The sequence below is a fragment of the Podarcis liolepis genome (genome assembly GCF_965112155.1).
Source record: "Podarcis liolepis genome assembly, chromosome: 17".
NCBI lineage: Eukaryota > Metazoa > Chordata > Lepidosauria > Squamata > Lacertidae > Podarcis > Podarcis liolepis.
Genome location: NC_139571.1, coordinates 11,145,451 through 11,165,281, shown reverse-complemented (window position 1 = coordinate 11,165,281; position 19,831 = coordinate 11,145,451). Strand labels below are relative to the sequence as shown.

Sequence of the window (19,831 nt, the reverse complement as noted above, 5' to 3'; positions counted from 1 at the left end):
GGTCAAACTCATGCTGGTAGCTTTGAGAACACGGTCCAACCACCTCTTTCTTTGTCGTCCCCTTCTCCTTGTGCCCTTTCCCAACATCAGGGTCTTTTCCAGGGAGTCTTCTCTTCCCCTGAGGTGGCCAACGTATTGGAGCCTCAGCTTCAGGATCTGTCCTTCCAGTGAGCACTCAGGGCTGATTTCCTTAAGAATGGGTAGCTTATGAAGTAAAGTTCCCCATTATAAATTACTTATTCTAGCCGGAAGCTGGTGGGCTTGAATTTGTGATATCTGGGTTTGTGGACCGAATAAAATACTGTTTTATAAGTGGAATAGTTGGGAGTTACCTTGGAGCACATGTTTTGAATATTTTTTTTATATAGCTGACAGACGAATAATAATAATAATAATAATAATAATAATAATAATAATAATAATAATAATAATTTATTATTTATACCCGCCCATCTGGCTGGGTTTCTCCAGCCACTCGGGGCAGCTTCCAACAAAACACTAAAATACAATAACCTATTAAACATTAAAAGCTTCCCTAAACAGGGCTGCCTTCAGATGTCTTCTAAAAGTTTGGCAGTTATTTTTCTCTTTGACACCTGGTGGGAGGGCGTTCCATAGGGCGGGTGCCACTACCGAGAAGGCCCTCTGCCTGGTTCCCTGTAACTTGGCTTCTCGCAGCGAGGGAACTGCCAGTAGAATCAGAATCTCTCCCCTTCACTCTCTCTCTCTTTTTCTTTCTTCTTCCTTTGTTTTTTGTTTTAATTTAGATTAGAGTTTTTCATGCTTTTTTGCATTGTGGAAAGTTATTTTGTAGTTGATATTAACATTTGTACATGTTCTTTTAAGCTTTAATAGAATCTACTGGGGATGGGGAATAAATGGGTGGGCTTATTTACCCCTTTGTCGTATTTTGCACATCTAACTCAACCCTGCCATGAGGAAAGAGTGAGGATTTATTGTCTTTATTGGACAGTAAAGTTGACTCAGAGGAATCGGTTCCAAATTCTGAGAAGTGCTTACAGAGCAGGCACTCTCTGATATACAGTTCTTAAGGCATGAATACACATAAGCTTCTGTCCAATCCTAGAATTACACATTCTACTAATGAGATCCTTATATGGGCAACTCTAACTGCATATGCATTAGAGGCAGAACAAAGACTCTAAGTATCACCTTGCAGCACGTGAAGGAGAGTGGGCCTTATTATGCATACACTCTGGTTTGTGGTAAACAAGATAAGGAGTAAGGCCTTTCCTGGTACCTTAAGGACAGAATTTTTCCTGATACAATGGGGCAACTCTTTATTGCAAAGCAAATTAGCTAGAGGTCTTTGCTTCAATTGTAACTTTTATTTTGAGTCTATTCTGGGTCTAATTTAGTCCAATATTAGCAATGGCTATTCCTCTTCTTTTAGTCTTGATTTTTAACCAGCTGGTGTCTTTCAATAAAGCAAGTGCATAATTGTAATTCCATTAAGTTGAACGTCTTCAACAGTCCAATAAATTCTGAAACTCTTTCACAGAAGTGAGATAGTTTCCAGCGAGTCAGTCCAGTCTTCTTCCCCAAGAAGGGAAAATTTAAAGTACTCTTGTAGCAAGGATTTTTTAAGTACCTGTGACCCACTCAAATTGTGTCCAAGAATTGACAGACGCAGCAGTGGAGAAAAAGAAAGTGGTATTTTATTGCTGAGCAATAATGACCCAGTGGAATGGTTTCCAAAGGCGTCATAGCTCTAGCGCCCTGAGGCTTTATACCTGAGTACATACATCATAAAACATGACATAATCGTATACAATTGCATATGGCAGCAAAAATAAAACCAATGAGCGGATGCATAAACCTTGCCCTTGATCATGTGAAGAATTCCTCCCAACTTCTGCTTTCCCCAGACGGTACATCAGCCTGACCTTTCCCCTGATTTATAGTAAGAAAGGAGAAAAGAAACTTATTCGCCCCTTACTGTGTTGATAACCCTCCTACACAACATCTGTTATAAACGGGGACATTGTGGTTAGCGTTTTCCTGTTTTTAGCTGCTGAGGAGCTTGCCTGGACGGAGGAAATTGCCAGCACATCAGATTTATTGCTTCCTACTATGTTTGGGTGCATTAGAAGAACAAGGGGAGAGAAATGGGGCAGAGGTCATTTTGGAGTTCTAAATTCTAAGCATTTCACTCTTAACTCTGCAGAAGCCTTCATGATTCAAACACCCTTCGTATACATGAATATATAGAAATCATCGGAGGGCCGCTAGGGGCGCATTGGAAGATGGCCGACAATACCATCTCTTCCGCTCACACGAGGTAATTAAGCGGCTGATATGGGAGTATGCAGCCTCCCTTGTTACCCCAAGGGAATGGGGAACACTGCCTCGCCTGCGGTTGCCATAAATCACCCCCAAGTTCGAAAGAAGGCGGTATCGGCACATGGCGCACAGCACCCATGTGGGTCGGCTCTCCCGGACGCTGTCTCTGATCGCGCGGCCTGGTTGCAGCAGCTCAGAATAAACAATTAGAGAGAAGCAAATGCACATATTTCGAGTGAAGAACGGGAGTTAAGACTGCTAATTAAAGTGACCTCCGTGAAGTAGAGCAACGGGTTGGATTCAACAGGAATAAATCAAGAAGAAGACACATCAAAGGGTCGGTATGTCGGAACGGGACGGAATTGGGGGGGGGGCTTTTCTTTTTTTACCTTATGTGATTACCTAACAATCCCCCCCCCCAGGAAGAATCGTTGCAATTACTGATTATAAGCGGGAGGATTAAGAACTGTGTGGAAATGAATTACTAATCAAAGACATGGCTTGTGAAATATTTGGAAAGGAATGAAAGGCCTTTGGAATGATGCAGTTATAAAAGGAGACTCGTTAGGAGGCAGGCCTGGTGGCAAGATTTACGATCGAGGGGGAGGAGACCATGGCTTTGTTATTATATCGGACTGTGAGTTTGACCTGGCAGAACCCCCTAAGAGAGGAGAGAGTGCAGGCCTGCGAGGATTAAAGGGCAGACTTTAAGAATGTTTTGTACAGAAGTGCTGAAATGGTGTCTTTCTGTTTGAATATGGCTCTTGGAGGAACGGAAAATTCACACAGGATATAACAACATTTGTTTTCAACCCACTTGGGAGACTATCAGAGGTCACAAAGAAAGGAATATATGATAACAACAAGAAGATGAGGAAAACAATAAAGAGAAGATTGGACAGAACTGTGAATACTATTTGTTTTTTTTTTTTAAAAAAGATATTTATTAAAGTTTCAACATATTACAAAAATAAGAAAAAAGAGTTAAAAAAGAGAAAATGAAAATACAAAGTAAAAACAGTTAACAGTTAAAATAGTTAAAAACAAATCAGTCTTTCCATATCTTATCTTTCATTTGCTTGTTTCCCTGACCTCCTCACACCTCCCTTTTTTGTATTCCAGTTCAATTAGTTAATTCAGCAAATCCTTTCCCTCTTTGATTTTATCTTAATCTTTTATCTTAATATATTATAACTTTAGATTATCACCTGTTAACAATCCATTTTTACATATTCCTTTATAACATTGCTGCTAAAAACCACTTAACTTCAATCCAATATCATTCTAACATTCATTAATTTTGCAGTATTTCTGTAGATAGTTTTTAAATTTCTTCCAATCTTCTTCCACCGACTCTTCTCCCTGGTCTCGGATTCTGCCAGTCATTTCCGCCAGTTCCATATAGTCCATCACCTTCATCTGCCATTCTTCCAGAGTGGGTGAATCTTGTGTCTTCCAGTACTTTGCAATAAGTATTCTTGCTGCTGTTGTAGCATACATAAAGAAAGTTCTCTCCTTCTTTGGCACCAATTGGCCGACCATGCCCAGGAGAAAGGCCTCTGGTTTCTTCAGAAAAGTATATTTAAATACCTTTTTCATTTCATTATAAATCATCTCCCAGAAAGCCTTAATCTTTGGGCAGGTGAAAGAATGTACCTTCAGTTTCTTTACATTTCCAACATTTATTATCGGGCAAATGATAGATTTTTGCAAGCTTGACTGGTGTCATGTACCACCTGTAAATCATTTTCATAATATTCTCTCTTAAGGCATTACATGCCGTAAACTTCATACCTGTGGTCCATAACTGTTCCCAGTCAGCCATCATTATGTTATGTCCAACATCTTGTGCCCATTTAATCATAGCAGATTTCACCGTTTCATCCTGAGTAATCCATTTCAACAGCAAGTTATACATCTTTGACAAAATCTTGGTTTTGGGGTCTAACAGTTCTGTTTCCAATTTTGATTTTTCCACCTGGAAGCCAATTTTCTTATCCAAATTATATGCCTCCATTATCTGATAATAATGAAGCCAATCTCGCACTTTATTTTTTAGTTTTTCAAAACTCTGCAGTTTCAATTTGTCTCCCTCTTGTTAGAACTGTGAATACTATTTGGACAGAACTATGAATATTAAAGCAGCAGCAAGAGAGATATTTGGATCCCGTTCTGAGCTCCAAGCATGGGTACCCCCAACAAAAATTTTAAAAATTTGGCTTTGTAATTTGGAATTAATGTGATTCAATTGGTTTGTTAATAAAAATTATATTTAAAAAAAAGAATATATAGAAATCATCATAAAGGTATATGGTTATACGGTATATAGTTATATATGGATAACTGATTTTATAGAAACCGTAAGGGTAAAATTATACAGGTGATCCTGCTTCACTCTTAACCTTATAATCTTCTCAGGTTTAACCTCCATTTTAAGTCAAGTTCAATCTCACCGTGTGCTATGTCCAAGTTCAACTACAGTTCAGGTCAAGATCATTATCTTAGGAAAACTTGAGATTGGCATAAACGGAAGCTGGGTGCAGTCTTTTAATCCTAATTGTTCATTAGTTAACTTCTCTTCCAAAGTAAATTTCATCCACACATATATTTTGTGCCTATAGCACCAGTAATGGGAGCGGACTTCCTTTTATCACTCCCATTTTCTTGCCGAAATTAGGCAAATTAATTAATTCCTTAATATTTCCTCACCTTCCAATTGGCACAGTATGATGGAAAGGCAAACACTCGTGACTGGATCAGAGGCTTTGCTTCTGTGGAGCTGTGCTGGTGCCTAGCTCACCAGCGCCTATGGCTCCTCCCCCCCCCTGTTCCTTTCACTGCAGCGCCATCAGTGAGCCGCAGGATCCCAGGAAACCCCAATGCTCCTCTTGGGGTTTTGCGGGGAGGCGTATCACCTCTTCCCCTTTTTCTCCACAAAGCCGAATCTGACATAGCTGTCAGATTCGTAGTCCGCCTGCCATGTTGTGGAGACCCGGAAGTGGGAAGTTTTTTTAATGTTTAAAGGTAAAGGGACCCCTGACCATTAGGTCCAGTCGTGGCCAACTCTGGGGTTGCGGCACTCATCTCGCTTTATTGGCCAAGGGAGCCGGCGTATAGCTTCCGGGTCATGTGCCCAGCATGACTAAGCCGCTTCTGGCGAACCAGAACAGCGCATGGAAACGCCGTTTACCTTCCTGCCAGAGCAGTACCTATTTATCTACTTGCACTTTGACATGCTTTCGAACTGTTAGGTTGGCAGGAGCTGGGACCGAGCAACGGGAGCTCACCCTGTCGCTGGGATTCGAACCGCCGACCTTCTGATAGGCAAATCCTAGGCTCTGTGGTTTAACCCACAGTGCCACCCGCATCCCATTTAATGTTTAATGTTTATTATTATTGTTGTTGTTGTTGTTGTTATTGCTATTGCTATTATTATTATTATTATTATTAGTTGGAAACCACCCAGAGCAGGGTATTATTATTATTATTATTATTATTATTATTATTATTATTATTATTATGTGAATGAACAGGGCATCCCTATTTGGAGAAATGATGGAGGGTATGCATTATGATAACACCCATTGGCATGTGTATATAATTTATATAAAATAATCATTTATATAAAATACATTTATATAAAATAAATGTATCGCTTTCATCTGGTTCTTGTGTTTGGCTTTGGGTTCTGAGGGGCATATTCTTCTTTTCTGGTGTGTGTGTGAGAGAGAGAGAGAGATTCAGCATGGGATTGGCATGCAGGTGGTGAGTCCTTCCAGGTGCCTCAGTGGTCCTGGAAAAAAGACTCTCCTGGAAGCAGAGTCCCTGCTCCCTCCCTTCTGTTTTAGCTGGATGACGTAGGCGTTGTCCCTTCCTCTTGTGCCACACCCTCCCAGGGAAAGGTAAATTGCAGCTGACATGCAGCTGGAGTATTCTGTCAAAGGCAGCTGGTGACTTTGAGTGAACAGCACCTTGGGCAGGTAAGTGTTCACCTGAGAGAAGAGAATGGGAGAGGGGTAGAAAGGCCCTCAAGGAGGGAGAGAACAAATACCTGGAGCACTGAATGAGATTTCCTTTGAAATTGATGATAGCAAAAGTGTTCATAGAGCAGGCGTGTATTTATTTAACCATTTGCTTGGTCACCAAAGGTGACCAGGAGATGTATGCGGGTGAGTGGGCTGGGGGCTGAGCACTCTTGTCTCTCATATGACAGCCCCTTGTGTTTTTATACTGTCTCTGGAGGAGACCTAGTCTAAGGTTGCCATATTTCAAACAGTGAAAATCAGGACACAAAAGTTGCTGAAGTGGCTTGGGGGGGCGGCAGTTGTTGAATTTTTGGGGGAGGGAAACGTTGAGTTTTTGTTGAGGGGAAGTTGTTTTTTGAGCTTTTTGGCAAAATTGCAAGAAAGAAAAAAGACGTGGAAAGACCCGAAACAAGCACAGGTGTGCCTGGACCATTTCTCCATATTCAGCAGGAAGCTGTTGCTTCTTCTGGTGGAGAAGCAGAACAGGCAAGTCAGCTCAATCTGTACTGGAGCCAAGACTGAAGTCTGGAGAAGGACAAGGGCAGCATAGAATCTCAGCAAAACGCTCGCAAGTAATTAAGACCTGTAAGTAGTTTATCAAAAACTATATTTAACAATAGGGTTAACAAGTTCTTGAAGCAAGAGGAGAGTCTCCAGTTTATTGAGCTGCAAATAAACCAACCTTTTAAACAAATAACATAAAGAACAGAACTAGAGAAGTGAACATATGAATCACTGTGAATCTGAAAGCAATACAGTGGTACCTCAGGTTAAGTACATAAGACAACCATATGTCAGGAGTGCTCTGATGGTGTTTCCTGCTTGGCAGGGGGCTGGACTCGATGGCCCTTGTGGTCTCTTCCAACTCTATGATTCTATGAAGTACTTAATTCGTTCCGGAGGTCCGTTCTTAACCTGAAACTGATCTTAACCTGAAGCACCACTTTAGCTAATGTGGCCTCCTGCTGCCACTGCACCGCCACTGCACGATTTCTGTTCTTATCCTGAAGCAAAGTTTTTAACCCGAGGTACTATTTCTGGGTTAGCGGAGTCTGTCACCTGAAGCGTATGTAACGCGAGGTTACCAGAGAAGGGAACATATTAATCACTATGAATCTGAAAGCAATACAGGCACACCTATTGGTCCATGGCATCCCACGAGATGAAACCCAAAGAGCGACAGCAGCAAAGCTCCTTTATTATGATGGATTGAAAGTAATGAGCAAGCTTCCAAGTTCATCAGAATTCTTCTCTTCAGGAGGGATATTAACCAAAAAGAAAAGGGAAAGGGGGGGTGTTGATTAATCTATTACTATTTGGACTCCTGTCCTGAGATGGAGAGGAGAGCAGGGCCCACATTCACCAGCCCTACTGATAATAATAATAATAATAATAATAATAATAATAATAATAATAATCTATTTCTACCCCACCCATCTGGCGGGGTTTCCCCAGCCACTCTGAGGTTAAAAACAGAAGGTTAAAAATTTATTAAAATATCCATCATTAAAAACTTCCCTAAACAGGGCTGCCTTCATGAGGCCGGATAACATCGCTATGAGGAGTGAAGGTGGCTCCCTGCAATGCCCTGTCCACCTGGCCTAAGGGGTGAGGCCCACACTCACCAGCCCCACTGAAGAGGCTCCTCATGAGGCCGGAGGAACATCGCCCAGCTGTTGTTTTATTGTTTGCTCTTTCCATCGAACCCTTAACAGCATCAATAAAACACAATGTAAAGTTTTGGAGTGTTGATATACAAGGTTAAAGTCCACACGATCACTTTCTTCCCACATGAAATTGTGCTTTTACAGTATTGTCTAACCCAGAGGAAATGATGCCTGAAGTTTGGGGAGAATTAGACTAATGAAGCAAAATCTGATGTGCAACTTAGCTAGCTTCAACGTTTCCCTTTGATAACTAAAGTATTTGGGAACATGTATCTATAAAGAATATAAATTTTGCTCTCTTGCTCTGGCAGGGCAAACAGAAAATGAAAACTAGGGGGAATCTAAATCTCTCCTGCCTTGGATACATCGCCACAGTGAAGATGTCAATTCTTGCAAGGTTCCTTCCTTTTTATTCCAGGTTTTACCAATTGTGATTGTTCCTGAGTGACAGGGTCCAATTCAGAAGTACCCTCAAGCTGTAGACCTGCTCCTTCCAGCAGTTTATAAAAATTATGCATAGCATAGAGAAAGCAGATTCAGAAAGCCTTTTCTCCCTCTAATAACTCTTGAACTTGTGGACATTCAATGAAGCTGAATGTTGGAAGATTTAGGACAGCTAAAAGAAAGTACTTCTTCACTTCAAACTATGGAACTCTCACCCCATTATTAGGCAGGACTCGTAATTGCTTCGTTTTTCATTAAGGGTATTCCGAGGCCAAATATAGCCTACGTAGGCTGCCAATTAGGGCAAGTACAGGAGGTTGTTGACATTTCTTCCAGCAATCTTAATTCCAGTTTGGGATTCATCCAGTCCAGCCTTTCACATGATGAAATCTGCATATAAATAAAATAAGCAGGGAGACAATATACAGTGGTGCCTCGCAAGATGAAATTAATCCGTTCCACGAGCCTCTTTGTCTAGCGGTTTTTTTGTCTTGGGAGGCAACCCTATTAGCGGCTTAGTGGATTAGCGCTATTAGCGGTTTAGCGGCTATTAAAGGCTTAGCGGATTAGCGGTTAAAAGGCTATTAGCGGCTATTAAAGGTTTAGCGGATTAGCGGCTAAAAGGCTATTAGTGGCTTAGCGGCTTAGAAAAAGGGGGGGCGGGAAGCGGGGGGAAATCGGAACACTTGCAAGACGTTTTCATCTTGCAAAGCAAGCCCATAGGGAAAATCGTCTTGCGAAGCAGCTCAAAAACGGAAAACCCTTTCGTCTAGCAGGTTTTCTGTCTTGTGAGGCATTCGTCTTGCGGGGCACCACGGTACAGCCTTGTTGTACCCCTTTCCCAATTTTGAACCCATCAGTTGTTCCATATCCAATTCTACCTGTAGCGTCTTCTCCCACATAGAGATTTCTCAGGAGACAGATAATTTAGCAGTAATTAAATAATTCCACCCAACGTGTATAAAGTTTGCCATTTTAGCATCACATGTACAACGTGTAAGCTATTCCTGTTTCAGATGAATAACGTAGTGCTCTGAACATGTTGAGATTTAGACTACCTGTGTTGCTTAATTTGCCTCCTGCACCTGCTGAATTTTTGTTTATGCTGCTGCTCTTTCGGTGCATTCCAAATTTTATGGCCTAATTTGGAAATACAGGGAGGAATTCCATGTAGCACAATGGCAATTGTTCCACCAGTGCAAGCTTTTCAGCTTACCAGACACCCTGGCACACACCCAGCTGGGCCCTTTACCCAGAGTTTGTGTTTCCTTTTGGAAGTGAGGCACAGTGGAGACTGTGTGGTCTTTACATGGTTAATTGACACAGACATATATACAACCTGAGCCTATGATGGAGAGGGCTGGAGCATAATCACCTCAATAAGTTATTGTTTCTCCCGTAGCCCCAGCTGTGGATCCAAGCAGAAATCAAACATCATGCTCTGCCTCTGTGCCTTTCCAGCCTGCAGCTTTTCCTCTAGTTCACACCACAGTCCCCCAAACTTTGACTTTGTCTTTCTAGCTGGGGGAGGGGTCCCACCCATTTGCTGTCTCAGACAGAGCCCTTTCCCTTTGTTTTCCTTTAATGGCTCATCACCCAGGTGATTACCTCATCAGGAAGCTGGTCTGGCTTATATTTTAACACTTACTGGATCCAGGAGTTCAGGAGTCTGGGACCCACAAACTCATATAACACTTTATTCGGATTCCAGTGGATCTGTAAATAGATGGGTTGAGTGAATAATGCCAATCCCTGAGAGTGCATATTTTCCTTCCAGACACAGATTGCAAGGGCAAGAAGGCAGGTGTTATGAGCAGGTCTTGAGTGTGTGGGCAGTTGGCAGACTGATTCTCCGTGCGCCCAGCCTGATCCCCAAAGCTCCCCTTGTGTGCGTGCGCACGTGCGCACACACACACACACACACACACAGAAAGAGAGAGAGAGAGAGAGAGAGAGAGAGAGAGAGAGAGAGAGAACAAAATTCATTTCCCTTTCACTGTGCTTTTCTTTTGCAGGTTGCTTTTGGAAACAGGATAGAGCTGGCCAGGATCTCTCCCCCACCCACGTAGTCTGCAAGTGCCTTCCTCCTGCCCACCAAAAGTATGGAAGGTGCCAGGAAGATGCTCATGACCAAGCTGCAGAATTTGCCCACTGTGGTCCTCTTCTGCTCTATTTTCCTTTTCCTGCTTGTTGCAAAGAACAAATGGGAGTCTCTTGAGACGCTTTTCTCACCGCCCGACATCAAGCTCAAGGGCAGCCCAGATTCTGCAGACAGTCGTAAGAGTGCCACGATATTTGAATGGGAATCTGCACTGGAGAGGACAAAGGAGACCAAGCCCTCTGGTCTGATTTCCCCACCACCACCAGTGGCCAAGCGGCATCCCTTGGAGGTTGTCTATTCCACTGATTATAAGTTCCTTCTCAACGAGCCAAAGAAATGCCTGGAGAGGAGCCCTTTCTTGATCCTGCTGGTGATAACTAAGCCCCAGGATTTTGCCACAAGGCAGGCCATCCGGCAGACATGGGGCAATGAGAGCTCGGTGCCTGGGGTTTCCATTCTTCGTCTCTTTCTGACGGGTGTCCACCCAAAATTTGGATACCCGCTCCAGGCCCTTTTGGAAGAGGAGAGTTCCATCCACGAAGACATTATTCAGCAGGACTTCCTGGATACCTACAACAACCTTACCCTGAAGACTCTGATGGGCATGGAGTGGATAAGCAAGTTCTGCCCCAATGCCACCTACGTGGTGAAGGCAGACAGTGACATCTTTCTCAATGTGAATTACATGGTGTCCCAGCTGCTGCAGCCTCACCTGTCACCCAAGAAGAACTACATGACAGGGTACATCTGTAGGAATTCAAAGCCAGTGCGTAACAAGGCCTACAAGTGGTATGTGCCACGGGAGGTGTACCCCAATGAGACCTACCCACCCTACTGCGCAGGCCCAGGGTATGTGTTCTCTGGGGATCTGGCCAAGAAGATCTACCAGGTAGCAAAGACCATCAAGGTCATTAACATGGAAGATGCCTTCATGGGAATCTGCCTGTATGAGCTGGGCATCAGTGTGACAAACAGCCCCGGGGGTCTCTTCAAGACGTTCCATGCCAAGTATGAGAAGTGCAAGCTCTCCAAGGTGGTGGTGGTGCATCCTGTGGTGGTCCCAGAGGAGCTGCTGCAGATTTGGCCTGGCTTTCGGGACCAGAACCAGACTTGCAAGAGTTAAAAGGGAGGGAGGTGAACAGACACACAGCCTCTTGTGGAGAAGTTGGCGTCGAGGACTGGCAACATGCGGGCATGTTCCTGTACAATGGACAAATCCATTCCAACAAATTGCAATGAGGAAAGTGAAGGATGGCTCAGAGAAGAAGGGAGATTCTGTGCTTGTCGAAATTGGTATTTATGCCCTCAGAAGTGAGCTGGCGCCACATAACATGCTCATCGTGCCGTGTGGTTCGTTGCCATTCATACGGCTCTCCTCCCCATAGAATCTCTGCAGCTGCCCATAGCAACTTGTTTGGTCTGCTCTGAACTGACCATTGTGCTACTAATGTGCCAAAATGACAACCTCAGAGTTTTGAGATCATCACAGCCACCACCTCACCTACTGGAAGAGAGCAACCCTCAGGCCATGCTTAGGATTGGCACTACATAGGATTGCCATACGTCCAGGACTTCCCGGAAATATCCTCTTTTTGAGGGTCCTGCATGCCCATCCAGGGGGAATTTTACATTTTAAAGCAATTGTTCGGGATTTGGGGTTTTTAAATATATATACATTTTTTGTGTGCAATAGCTGGGCGTTGTCCCTCCGGCTTCATGAGGAGCCTCTTCAGTAGGGCTGGTGAGTGTGGGCCTTGCTCCCTAAGTCAGGTGGACAGGGCCTTGCAGGAAGTGGCCTTCACACTCACAGTCGGGCAATGTATATTTATATATATGAAAAAGCAACAGAAGATGACAAATAAGTCTTTTGCACAACTGGCAACAACCCAAAGAGGCATGTGCTATGTGGAGTATGGCTTCCTACTGTGAAGGAAACTTCTACTGATCTGCTTTAAATTACCGTATTTTTCGCTCTATAACACGCACCTGACCATAACACGCACATAGTTTTTAGAGGAGGAAGACAAGAAAAAAATATTCTAAACGAAACAGTGGGTGTATGATTTTTGTGGTTCATGCTGTGGCCACAGACATGTGATCTGACGGTGAGTTTGGGGTAGCCCAATGCAAAAATCCTGAGGATCCATGTAGGTCCATGCTTTGTAACCATGTTTTTGCGCCATTGCGGCCCCATGAAACAGTGGGTGCGTGTGTGTTTTTTGTGCAGGCTGTAGCCATGGACATGCTATGTGATCTGATGGTGAATTTGGGGTGACCCAGTACAAAAATCCTGAGGATCCATGTGGATCCGTGCTTTGTAACCAAGTTTTAAGTGGGGAGGGAAGGAAAAGCACTCAAGGGACAAGGAGCACACGTGGGGTGTGTGGAGAAGGATGCTGCTAATAATGCAGGAGAGGCTCCTCTCCGGCTTTGCTCCTTTAGAACAAGCAGGCTCTGCGTCTCTCCCTCCTCCCCAGCAAGGAAACCGCGATAGTAACCACTCTGAGACAAATCAAGAAAAATTGCGACCAACACTCTCCCCCAACAAGCGCAGTGAGGTCAAAACACACACACACACACACACACACAGAGAGAGAGAGAGAGATAGAACTGGCCTTAAAGTCGCAGGGCGCTGGAAGTCGCAGGGGCGCTGGGGGAGTGAATGGGAAGCAAGAGAAGGAGAACGATCCCTCACACACACACACACAGACACACAGAGTTTCAATTCTAAAGTCGCAGGGGCGCTGGGAGAGCGCAGGGGCGCAGGGAGAGTGAATGGGAAGCAAGAGGAAAAGGAGCCCTCACAGACAGAGACACACACAGAGTGTCAATTCTAAAGTTGCAGGGGCGCAGGGAGAGTGAAGGGGAAGCAGGAGGAGAATGATAGCTCAAGCACACACACACACACACACACACACACACACACACAGTGCCTAATCCAAAATCGGACAGCAAAAAACTGCAGGCAGGGACAGAGAGCAGGGGTTGTTTTAAAGCAGCCAACTCCCGCTCTGCTTCTCTCCCTCCTCCCCGGCTCCGCTAGCTGACAGGAGCCGCTTACACCCGCTTTGCTGTTTCAAAGTGAGCCACAGACTGCTCACGACTGCAGCAGATTCCTCGCCATCTGTAGGCATTCGCTCCATAACACGCACAGACATTTCCCCTTACTTTCTAGGAGGAAAAATCTGCGTGTTACGGAGCGAAATTTACGGTACTCCCCAAATCAACACAGACTGTGCAAACTTCACACTGGACTTCAAGCATCTGGCTTTGTGTGCCTCCCCATTCTTCCTCCAGACTCTGGGTCCTTGGTTTCCAAATGAGATGCAAAAGGTGCTCTCATCAGAAAAGAGATCTGGGGAGCCATGTCATCAGCTGGTGTTGGTCCACTGTGCTTCATTAAGTCCAGGGTCCACACAGCTGTCTACTAGGAGATTTTGGAGCACTTCATGCTTCCTTCTGCAGACGAGCTTTATGGGGATGCTGACTTCATTTTCCAGCAGGACTTTGGCACCTACCCACACTGCCAAACCTACCAAAATCTGGTTCAATGTCCATGGGATTACTGTGCTTGATGGGCCAGCAAACTTGCCTGACCTGAACCCGATAGACAATCTATGGTGCATTGCCGAGAGACATGAGACTGAGCAATGCAGAAGAGCTGAAGGCTGCTATTGAAGCATCCTGGTCTTCCATAACACCTCAGCAGTGCCACAGGCTGATAGCATCCATGCCACGCCGCATTGAGGCAGTAATTGATGCAAAAGGGGCCCAAACCAAGCACTGAGTACATGTGCATGCTTCTACTTCTCAGAGGTCCAGTATTGGTCTATTTGCAATCCTTGTTTTGTTGATTTCATTTAATATTCTAATTTTCTGAGATTGTTAATTTGGGGTTTTCATCAGCTGTATGCCATGATAATCACAATAATAACAAATAAAGGCTTGACATACCTCGTTTTGCATGTTATGAGTCTATCTCATATATTCATTTCACCTTTTAAGTTGTATTACTGAAATAAATGAACTTTTCCACGATATTCTAATTTTCCGAGTTTCACCTGCAGTATAGGGATGTTTTTAAACGTTTGTTTTATTATGTATGGAAGCTACCCAGAGTGGCTGGGTCAACCCAGTCAGATGGGCAGCGTATAAATAATAAAATGATTATTATGGAATACGACGTCACGTCTCTCTTTTCAATAGAGAAATGTTGGAGGGTGTGCTAGTGAGAAAGCAGATTTGATCCTGGAATTGTGTCTTGATGTGGCTGCAGAGATTGTTTCGGGACTGGAGTGCGAGTTTAGAGCTTCTGACCCACAACCAGAGGGGAGGCCAAAGCAAAACAGGTGAGGTCCAAGACGATTAATTTACTTGGACCAAGAAATTTGTGATGATACCAAGACAAGGAACTCTGTGGAGGCCCCAAGACCATGCAAGCAGCTGCCCACCAGGGGAGCAGGGCAGAGGTTTGAGTCTGTTAATCGAAGACTCTTTACTTTTCCTGCTGGCCTTAGCACAGGATTTTGTAGCACAGTGCTTTTTTGCATGTTTATGATTTTTTACTATTAAATGTGATTTTTTAAAAAAGAACTGCTCTGGTAACTGTTGGTGTGTTTGAAAGCTACCTTTGAGATGTAGTTCTGGCTGAACTATGCACAAAGGAGGAGGGAGGAGGAAGCCTGAAGAATTCCGGAGGAACTGGAAATTGCTGGGTTGGTCTAAAAGTATTGTATTATCTGCTTAGATTTCTTCTAAATGCCTCTGCTTACATTTTCTGTTATTTCTTTTTACAGGAAAGTTGTGTACTTTTCCTTTCCATCGGCACCTCTGGGTCAAATGTGTGCCTTGGGAAGAGGTTGATGTTATGGGGTTGCGGGTGCCCTGATCCCCTCTACATTCCTGAGTGGTGGGGTTTGATCAGTACTTTTGAGAATTAAGATGAGCTGACATTTGATTCAGCAGTTTAAAAATGTGAGCCAACCTGGTTTCCCTGGACCTGGGCATCCTGGGGAGATAAGCCCTTAAGCCCAGTTATCAACTCATGCATGCCAAAACAATTGCCACCATAGTGGCTTTTGGGCTCCACCTTCTGGCCAAAAGACTTGCTGCTTATATAAATCAATATGTAGCTATTCTTCCAACTCCTACACTTGGAACTACTTTTCTCAGCTCTCTTCCTTCAAATCACTGCTCAACATTATGATTTCTTTGTGGACTCTCTTAGTCAGAGAGGGAAAACATGTCCATGCCCTTCAATATGTTGTTGGGCTGGAGCTTCCATAATCTCCAGCCAGCATGGCCAATGGTCAGGGATGGTGGAACAGTCCAGCACTGTAGATCACAAGTTCCCCATCTGTGCTTTAAATACATGCAATGCAACCTCACCTTCCCACATTTTCTCTCTCGCAATAAAGGAATGTAGGACTTTGATTTTAGAACAGTGCCTTGTTTTATTTGGCCATACTCGGCCATGTTTGTTGGTGCAGAGGGGGCAAAGGCTAAAAAATGTAGGCACCCAAGACAAACTGAAGTGAGTTGATGGAGGGCATTTTCCTAAAGAGGGAAAGAGGTGAGAAGAACTGTCCAGCTTCTAATGCCATAGCAACACCTAGTGGCAAAATCAGGCATTTTGAGTACCTTGACACTTTTGCCTGTTCTTTTACTGGAAAAAGGGAAGGGGGTAGTGCTTGCTAGAGCTGGTGAAAATGTTTCCATCTTCCTCTGTTTAAGTTGCTGAGTTGCAGCACTTCAAACAAGTACAGTGACAGATATAGTGATACCTTGGTTCTCAAACTTAAATCAGTTCCGGATGTCTTCCAAAACCATAGCAGCTTTCCCATTGAAAGTAATGCAAAATGGATTAATCTGTCCCAGACAATTAAAAACCTCTAAAACTGCAATTTAACATGAATTTTAGTATGTAACGAGACCATGGATCCACAAAATGAAAGCAATAGACCAGGCTGCAATCTACTACCCAGTTTAAAAAACTGGAGTTATCTACCCATTACCCATTGGAGGGATGAGTGTGCGGGGTGCATGAAGGGGGGGGAAAGGGAGGCAAAAGTTCTCCAAGGAGCCAGTTGGCTTCACTCCATCCGCCCCAGGCCAGCTTTTCTGGATCCCCCCCCCAGCACCCATTCCTTACCTTCTTCAGGGCTAGCAGAAGCAGCCCCTGCCACTTGGATGCGTTCTCCTCACTGAATAATTTACTGCAGTGGCAGTGACAGCATCCTGCCCACGCTGTCCCGTGCCCTGTGAGGGGACGCAGCGGCAGGCACTTCTGGGACAGCAGAGGGACCAAATGGTGCAGGGCAGCAGCAAAATCCGGAAGCCGAGAAGGGGGTCTTTGATGCTCAGCATGCCCTTCCCCAACTCGGTGCCGGCCGTGGGAACAAAATCCAGAAGTAGAGACGGGGGCCTTTGATACGGAGGTGTGCAACTCCCCCCCATGCAGCTGCGAGAGGTGTACACTCTAGGGAGTGTTTCCCGCAGCGGCCGCCGCCGAGTTAGGGAAGGTTGTGCTGAGGAGGCAAATAATGTCGCTGCTGCCCGTGCCGCCAGGTCCCTCTGCCGCCGCCATTGCTACAGCATCAATGACCCTCTTCTTGGCTTCCGGATTTCGCTGCCGCGGCCGGTGCTGAATGAGGGGAGGCCATGTTGAGCAGGCAAGTGACGTCGCTGCCTCTATGAGCCGCTTGTTCCCTCTGCCACTGCCGTTGCTGCAGCATCAGCCACCCCCTTCTCCAGTACTGGGTGTCGCCAGTGGCTGGTGCTGAGTAAGGGGAGCCCAGGTCCGGAGGCGAGTGTGGCACTCAAAACGGAAGTGTACCCCTTCCCCCGGGTACGTTTGGGTTCCAGAAAAAGTTTGAAAACCGGAACACTCCTTTCCAGTTTTGAAGCGTTCAGGTTCCAAATAGTTTGTGAACTAAGCTGTTCGAAAACCAAAGTACCACTGTAGTGTTGAAATTACCCAGCTTCCAACTGGGATTTAACCTTGAAGGAAATGTAAATGAAATCCAGTAACTGCACAGGTTCCCTTTCCAATGACAATTCTTCTATTCTTCTATGAATCTGTACCTCAGTATCATCGTAAGAACTCTGATAGGGAGGGTGTGTGTTAGGAAATGGTACAAACACTATTTTTGGCTTGTACTTACAGCTATTTGTTAGTAAGCTTATTTCCAATTTACCAGAATAGCTAGAGTACGCTTCATCAGTATCACATGCAAATTGTATCTTGTTGCTTCAGCCTTGATGTGCCTTTTATTTTTAGTCTTGCTACTAGGCAGTTTTAAACATATTTCAACTTGGCTTTGAGGCCTGCTTCTAAGTGTCCACATACACAAGTTTTTCTGTGACCCTTAACTTTGATTCATTAGTTTGTCCCAGCAGTTAGTTGCGATTTTAAAACAGCCATATATGCTGCACAAGGTGGAATCTGGTTACTATAGCTTTTAGGGGCGGACAAAACAGATATGAAATAAACAATTAATGACTGAAGACTCAAAATAAGAGTTGGACAAAATCACCAGTGTTTCTTGTTCCTTACCCCATTACTGTTTCATTGTTACCAAAGCTGCCTCTCATTCTTCATCAGAATTTGTAATTCACATAACTGTTTTCTTGTGAAAGACTAAAAAAAGGCCGTTAGAGAAGTTAATACAACTTGAGTGTTACTGGCCATGCAAAGTTTGGGCCTTTATAAGGGATTTTTTGAAAGTTACCATAAATTATTAGGATACAACAACCTAACGGCTTGCTTTGAAAGCTGAGAGGCAGTTGGTAACAATCAGGTTATGGGATTTAGGCAGAATAAGAATCTAGACAGACACATGAAGAGTTTGTGTTTATTTGTCTACATTCAGCATAATCCAGATGTGCTGTCTGAATGACCCAGACATACAAAACCCACTCTTTCCCACAAGTTTTAAAATAAAATCCTCACTTATAAAACTGAAAAACACTAAAGCATTAAAATACAGAAAGCTTGTTTAAACTCACTTCACAAAAGCATTAGCAGAAGATATCCCTTATCTATTTAAAGCCATACTGTGTTAACACATGAATGTCATTTAAACAGAAAAAGGATACTGAACTCAAATTCTATTTAGACAGAAAATTGAAATGGCAAACAAACCATTAAATACACCATTAAATGTCCAAAATACAGCTAAGTATGGAATTACAAAGTACTCAACCATTAGTGACTGATATCACAAAGAGCACTGCAACATGGAAACAGGGTTTACATGTTTACTGTGATGCAATAAAACTCAATATTCAAAGGGTATGCAAGTTTAGAAGGTAACAAAGCTTCACACCCGAGAACAGACTGGTTTATCTATACTGATAGTTCATGCTGTGGTCATTTCTGCCATAACCAGCTTGGGAGACTTGGTAGGAATTGGGAGGTCCACTGTAATTCTGATTTGAACCTGGGGAGTTGTAGTTTGGCTGAGAATATCCTCCTAGGGTGAAAAGGAAGAGGGGTCACTTTAATGTATTATAAATCTCTACTTTGCTTATATAGTCTAAACTATCACATACACAAATAGCAGGCAACACACCACGACAGAATGAACATCGCCTCCCCAAAGTTTGGTAACTGAAGAGCACTTGGGGTACAATAATCTTTCCCTGCTGCACTTCTGTCTGCTCTGGTCTATCACCGCCTCCCTTTTTAATGTGATCTAAAATTATGCTTTAGTAACAAAGGCTTTTGGAAAAGAAAAGCAGCAACAGGAGTCCCCTCCCTGCACTGCCAATCTTTCTCGAAACTAAAGCCTAGTCAAGTGAGAGTGACACTCTTCCACCTTTGTTCATTGCATGTTCCGGAAAGAAGGAAAGAAGGGAGCAATAGCAGTGATCACATATACAGTGGTGCCCCGCAAGACGAATGCCTCGCAAGACGGAAAACCCGCTAGACGAAAGGGTTTTCCGTTTTTTGAGCTGCTTTGCAAGACGATTTTCCCTATGGGCTTGCTTTGCAAGATGAAAACGTCTTGTGAGTGTTCAGATTTTTCCCCACTCCCCCCTTTTTCTAAACCGCTAAGCCGCTAATAGCCTTTTAGCCGCTAATCCGCTAAACCTTTAATAGCCGCTAAGCCTTTAATAGCCGCTAAACCGCTAATAGGGTTGCTTCGCAGGACAAAAAAACTGCTAGACGAAGAGACTCACGGAATGGATTAATTTCGTCTTGTGAGGCACCACTGTAATGGATGGCTGATTAGCAAAGTCAAGATTTGTGGACTACCAAACAAAAGAACTTTTTCTTTCACTCAACA

General features: G+C 43.9%; 3 protein-coding genes across 18 annotated transcripts in view; 1 reads left to right on the top strand and 2 right to left on the bottom strand.

The window, feature by feature from the left end:
- Positions 1-12,273, top strand: part of LOC310697098 (beta-1,3-galactosyltransferase 1-like) — a 125,984-nt gene extending 113,711 nt beyond the window's left edge. Inside the window, exons 1-2 of one of the 3 annotated variants that reach the window (XM_083483413.1) lie at positions 6,051-6,284; positions 10,456-12,273. In XM_083483413.1, coding sequence (XP_083339539.1) covers positions 10,543-11,664 — 1,122 coding nt within the window. In that variant the 5' untranslated portion in view covers positions 6,051-6,284; positions 10,456-10,542 and the 3' untranslated portion in view covers positions 11,665-12,273. Of the gene's footprint in view, positions 1-6,050; positions 6,285-10,455 lie in introns of those variants that run through there. The other 2 variants (XR_014520930.1, XM_083483414.1) reach the window with 2 other exon arrangements.
- LOC310697103 (beta-1,3-galactosyltransferase 2-like) overlaps positions 1-12,321 on the bottom strand; it is a 28,820-nt gene extending 16,499 nt beyond the window's left edge. The window contains exon 1 of the mRNA XM_083483428.1: positions 12,267-12,321. The gene's annotated coding sequence lies outside the window, so the exon portion shown is untranslated. The remainder of the gene's footprint in view (positions 1-12,266) is intronic.
- A 6,057-nt stretch (positions 12,322-18,378) lies between these two features.
- The window catches only part of ILF3 (interleukin enhancer binding factor 3), a 23,137-nt gene continuing 21,684 nt past the window's right edge, over positions 18,379-19,831 (bottom strand). For all 14 annotated transcript variants that reach the window (XR_014520772.1, XR_014520773.1, XR_014520774.1 and 11 more), the window contains one exon: positions 18,379-19,015. Coding sequence is in view for 8 of the 14 variants with exons in the window: in XM_083482950.1 (XP_083339076.1) it covers positions 18,885-19,015 (131 nt within the window). In the remaining 6 variants the exon portion in view is untranslated. The remainder of the gene's footprint in view (positions 19,016-19,831) is intronic.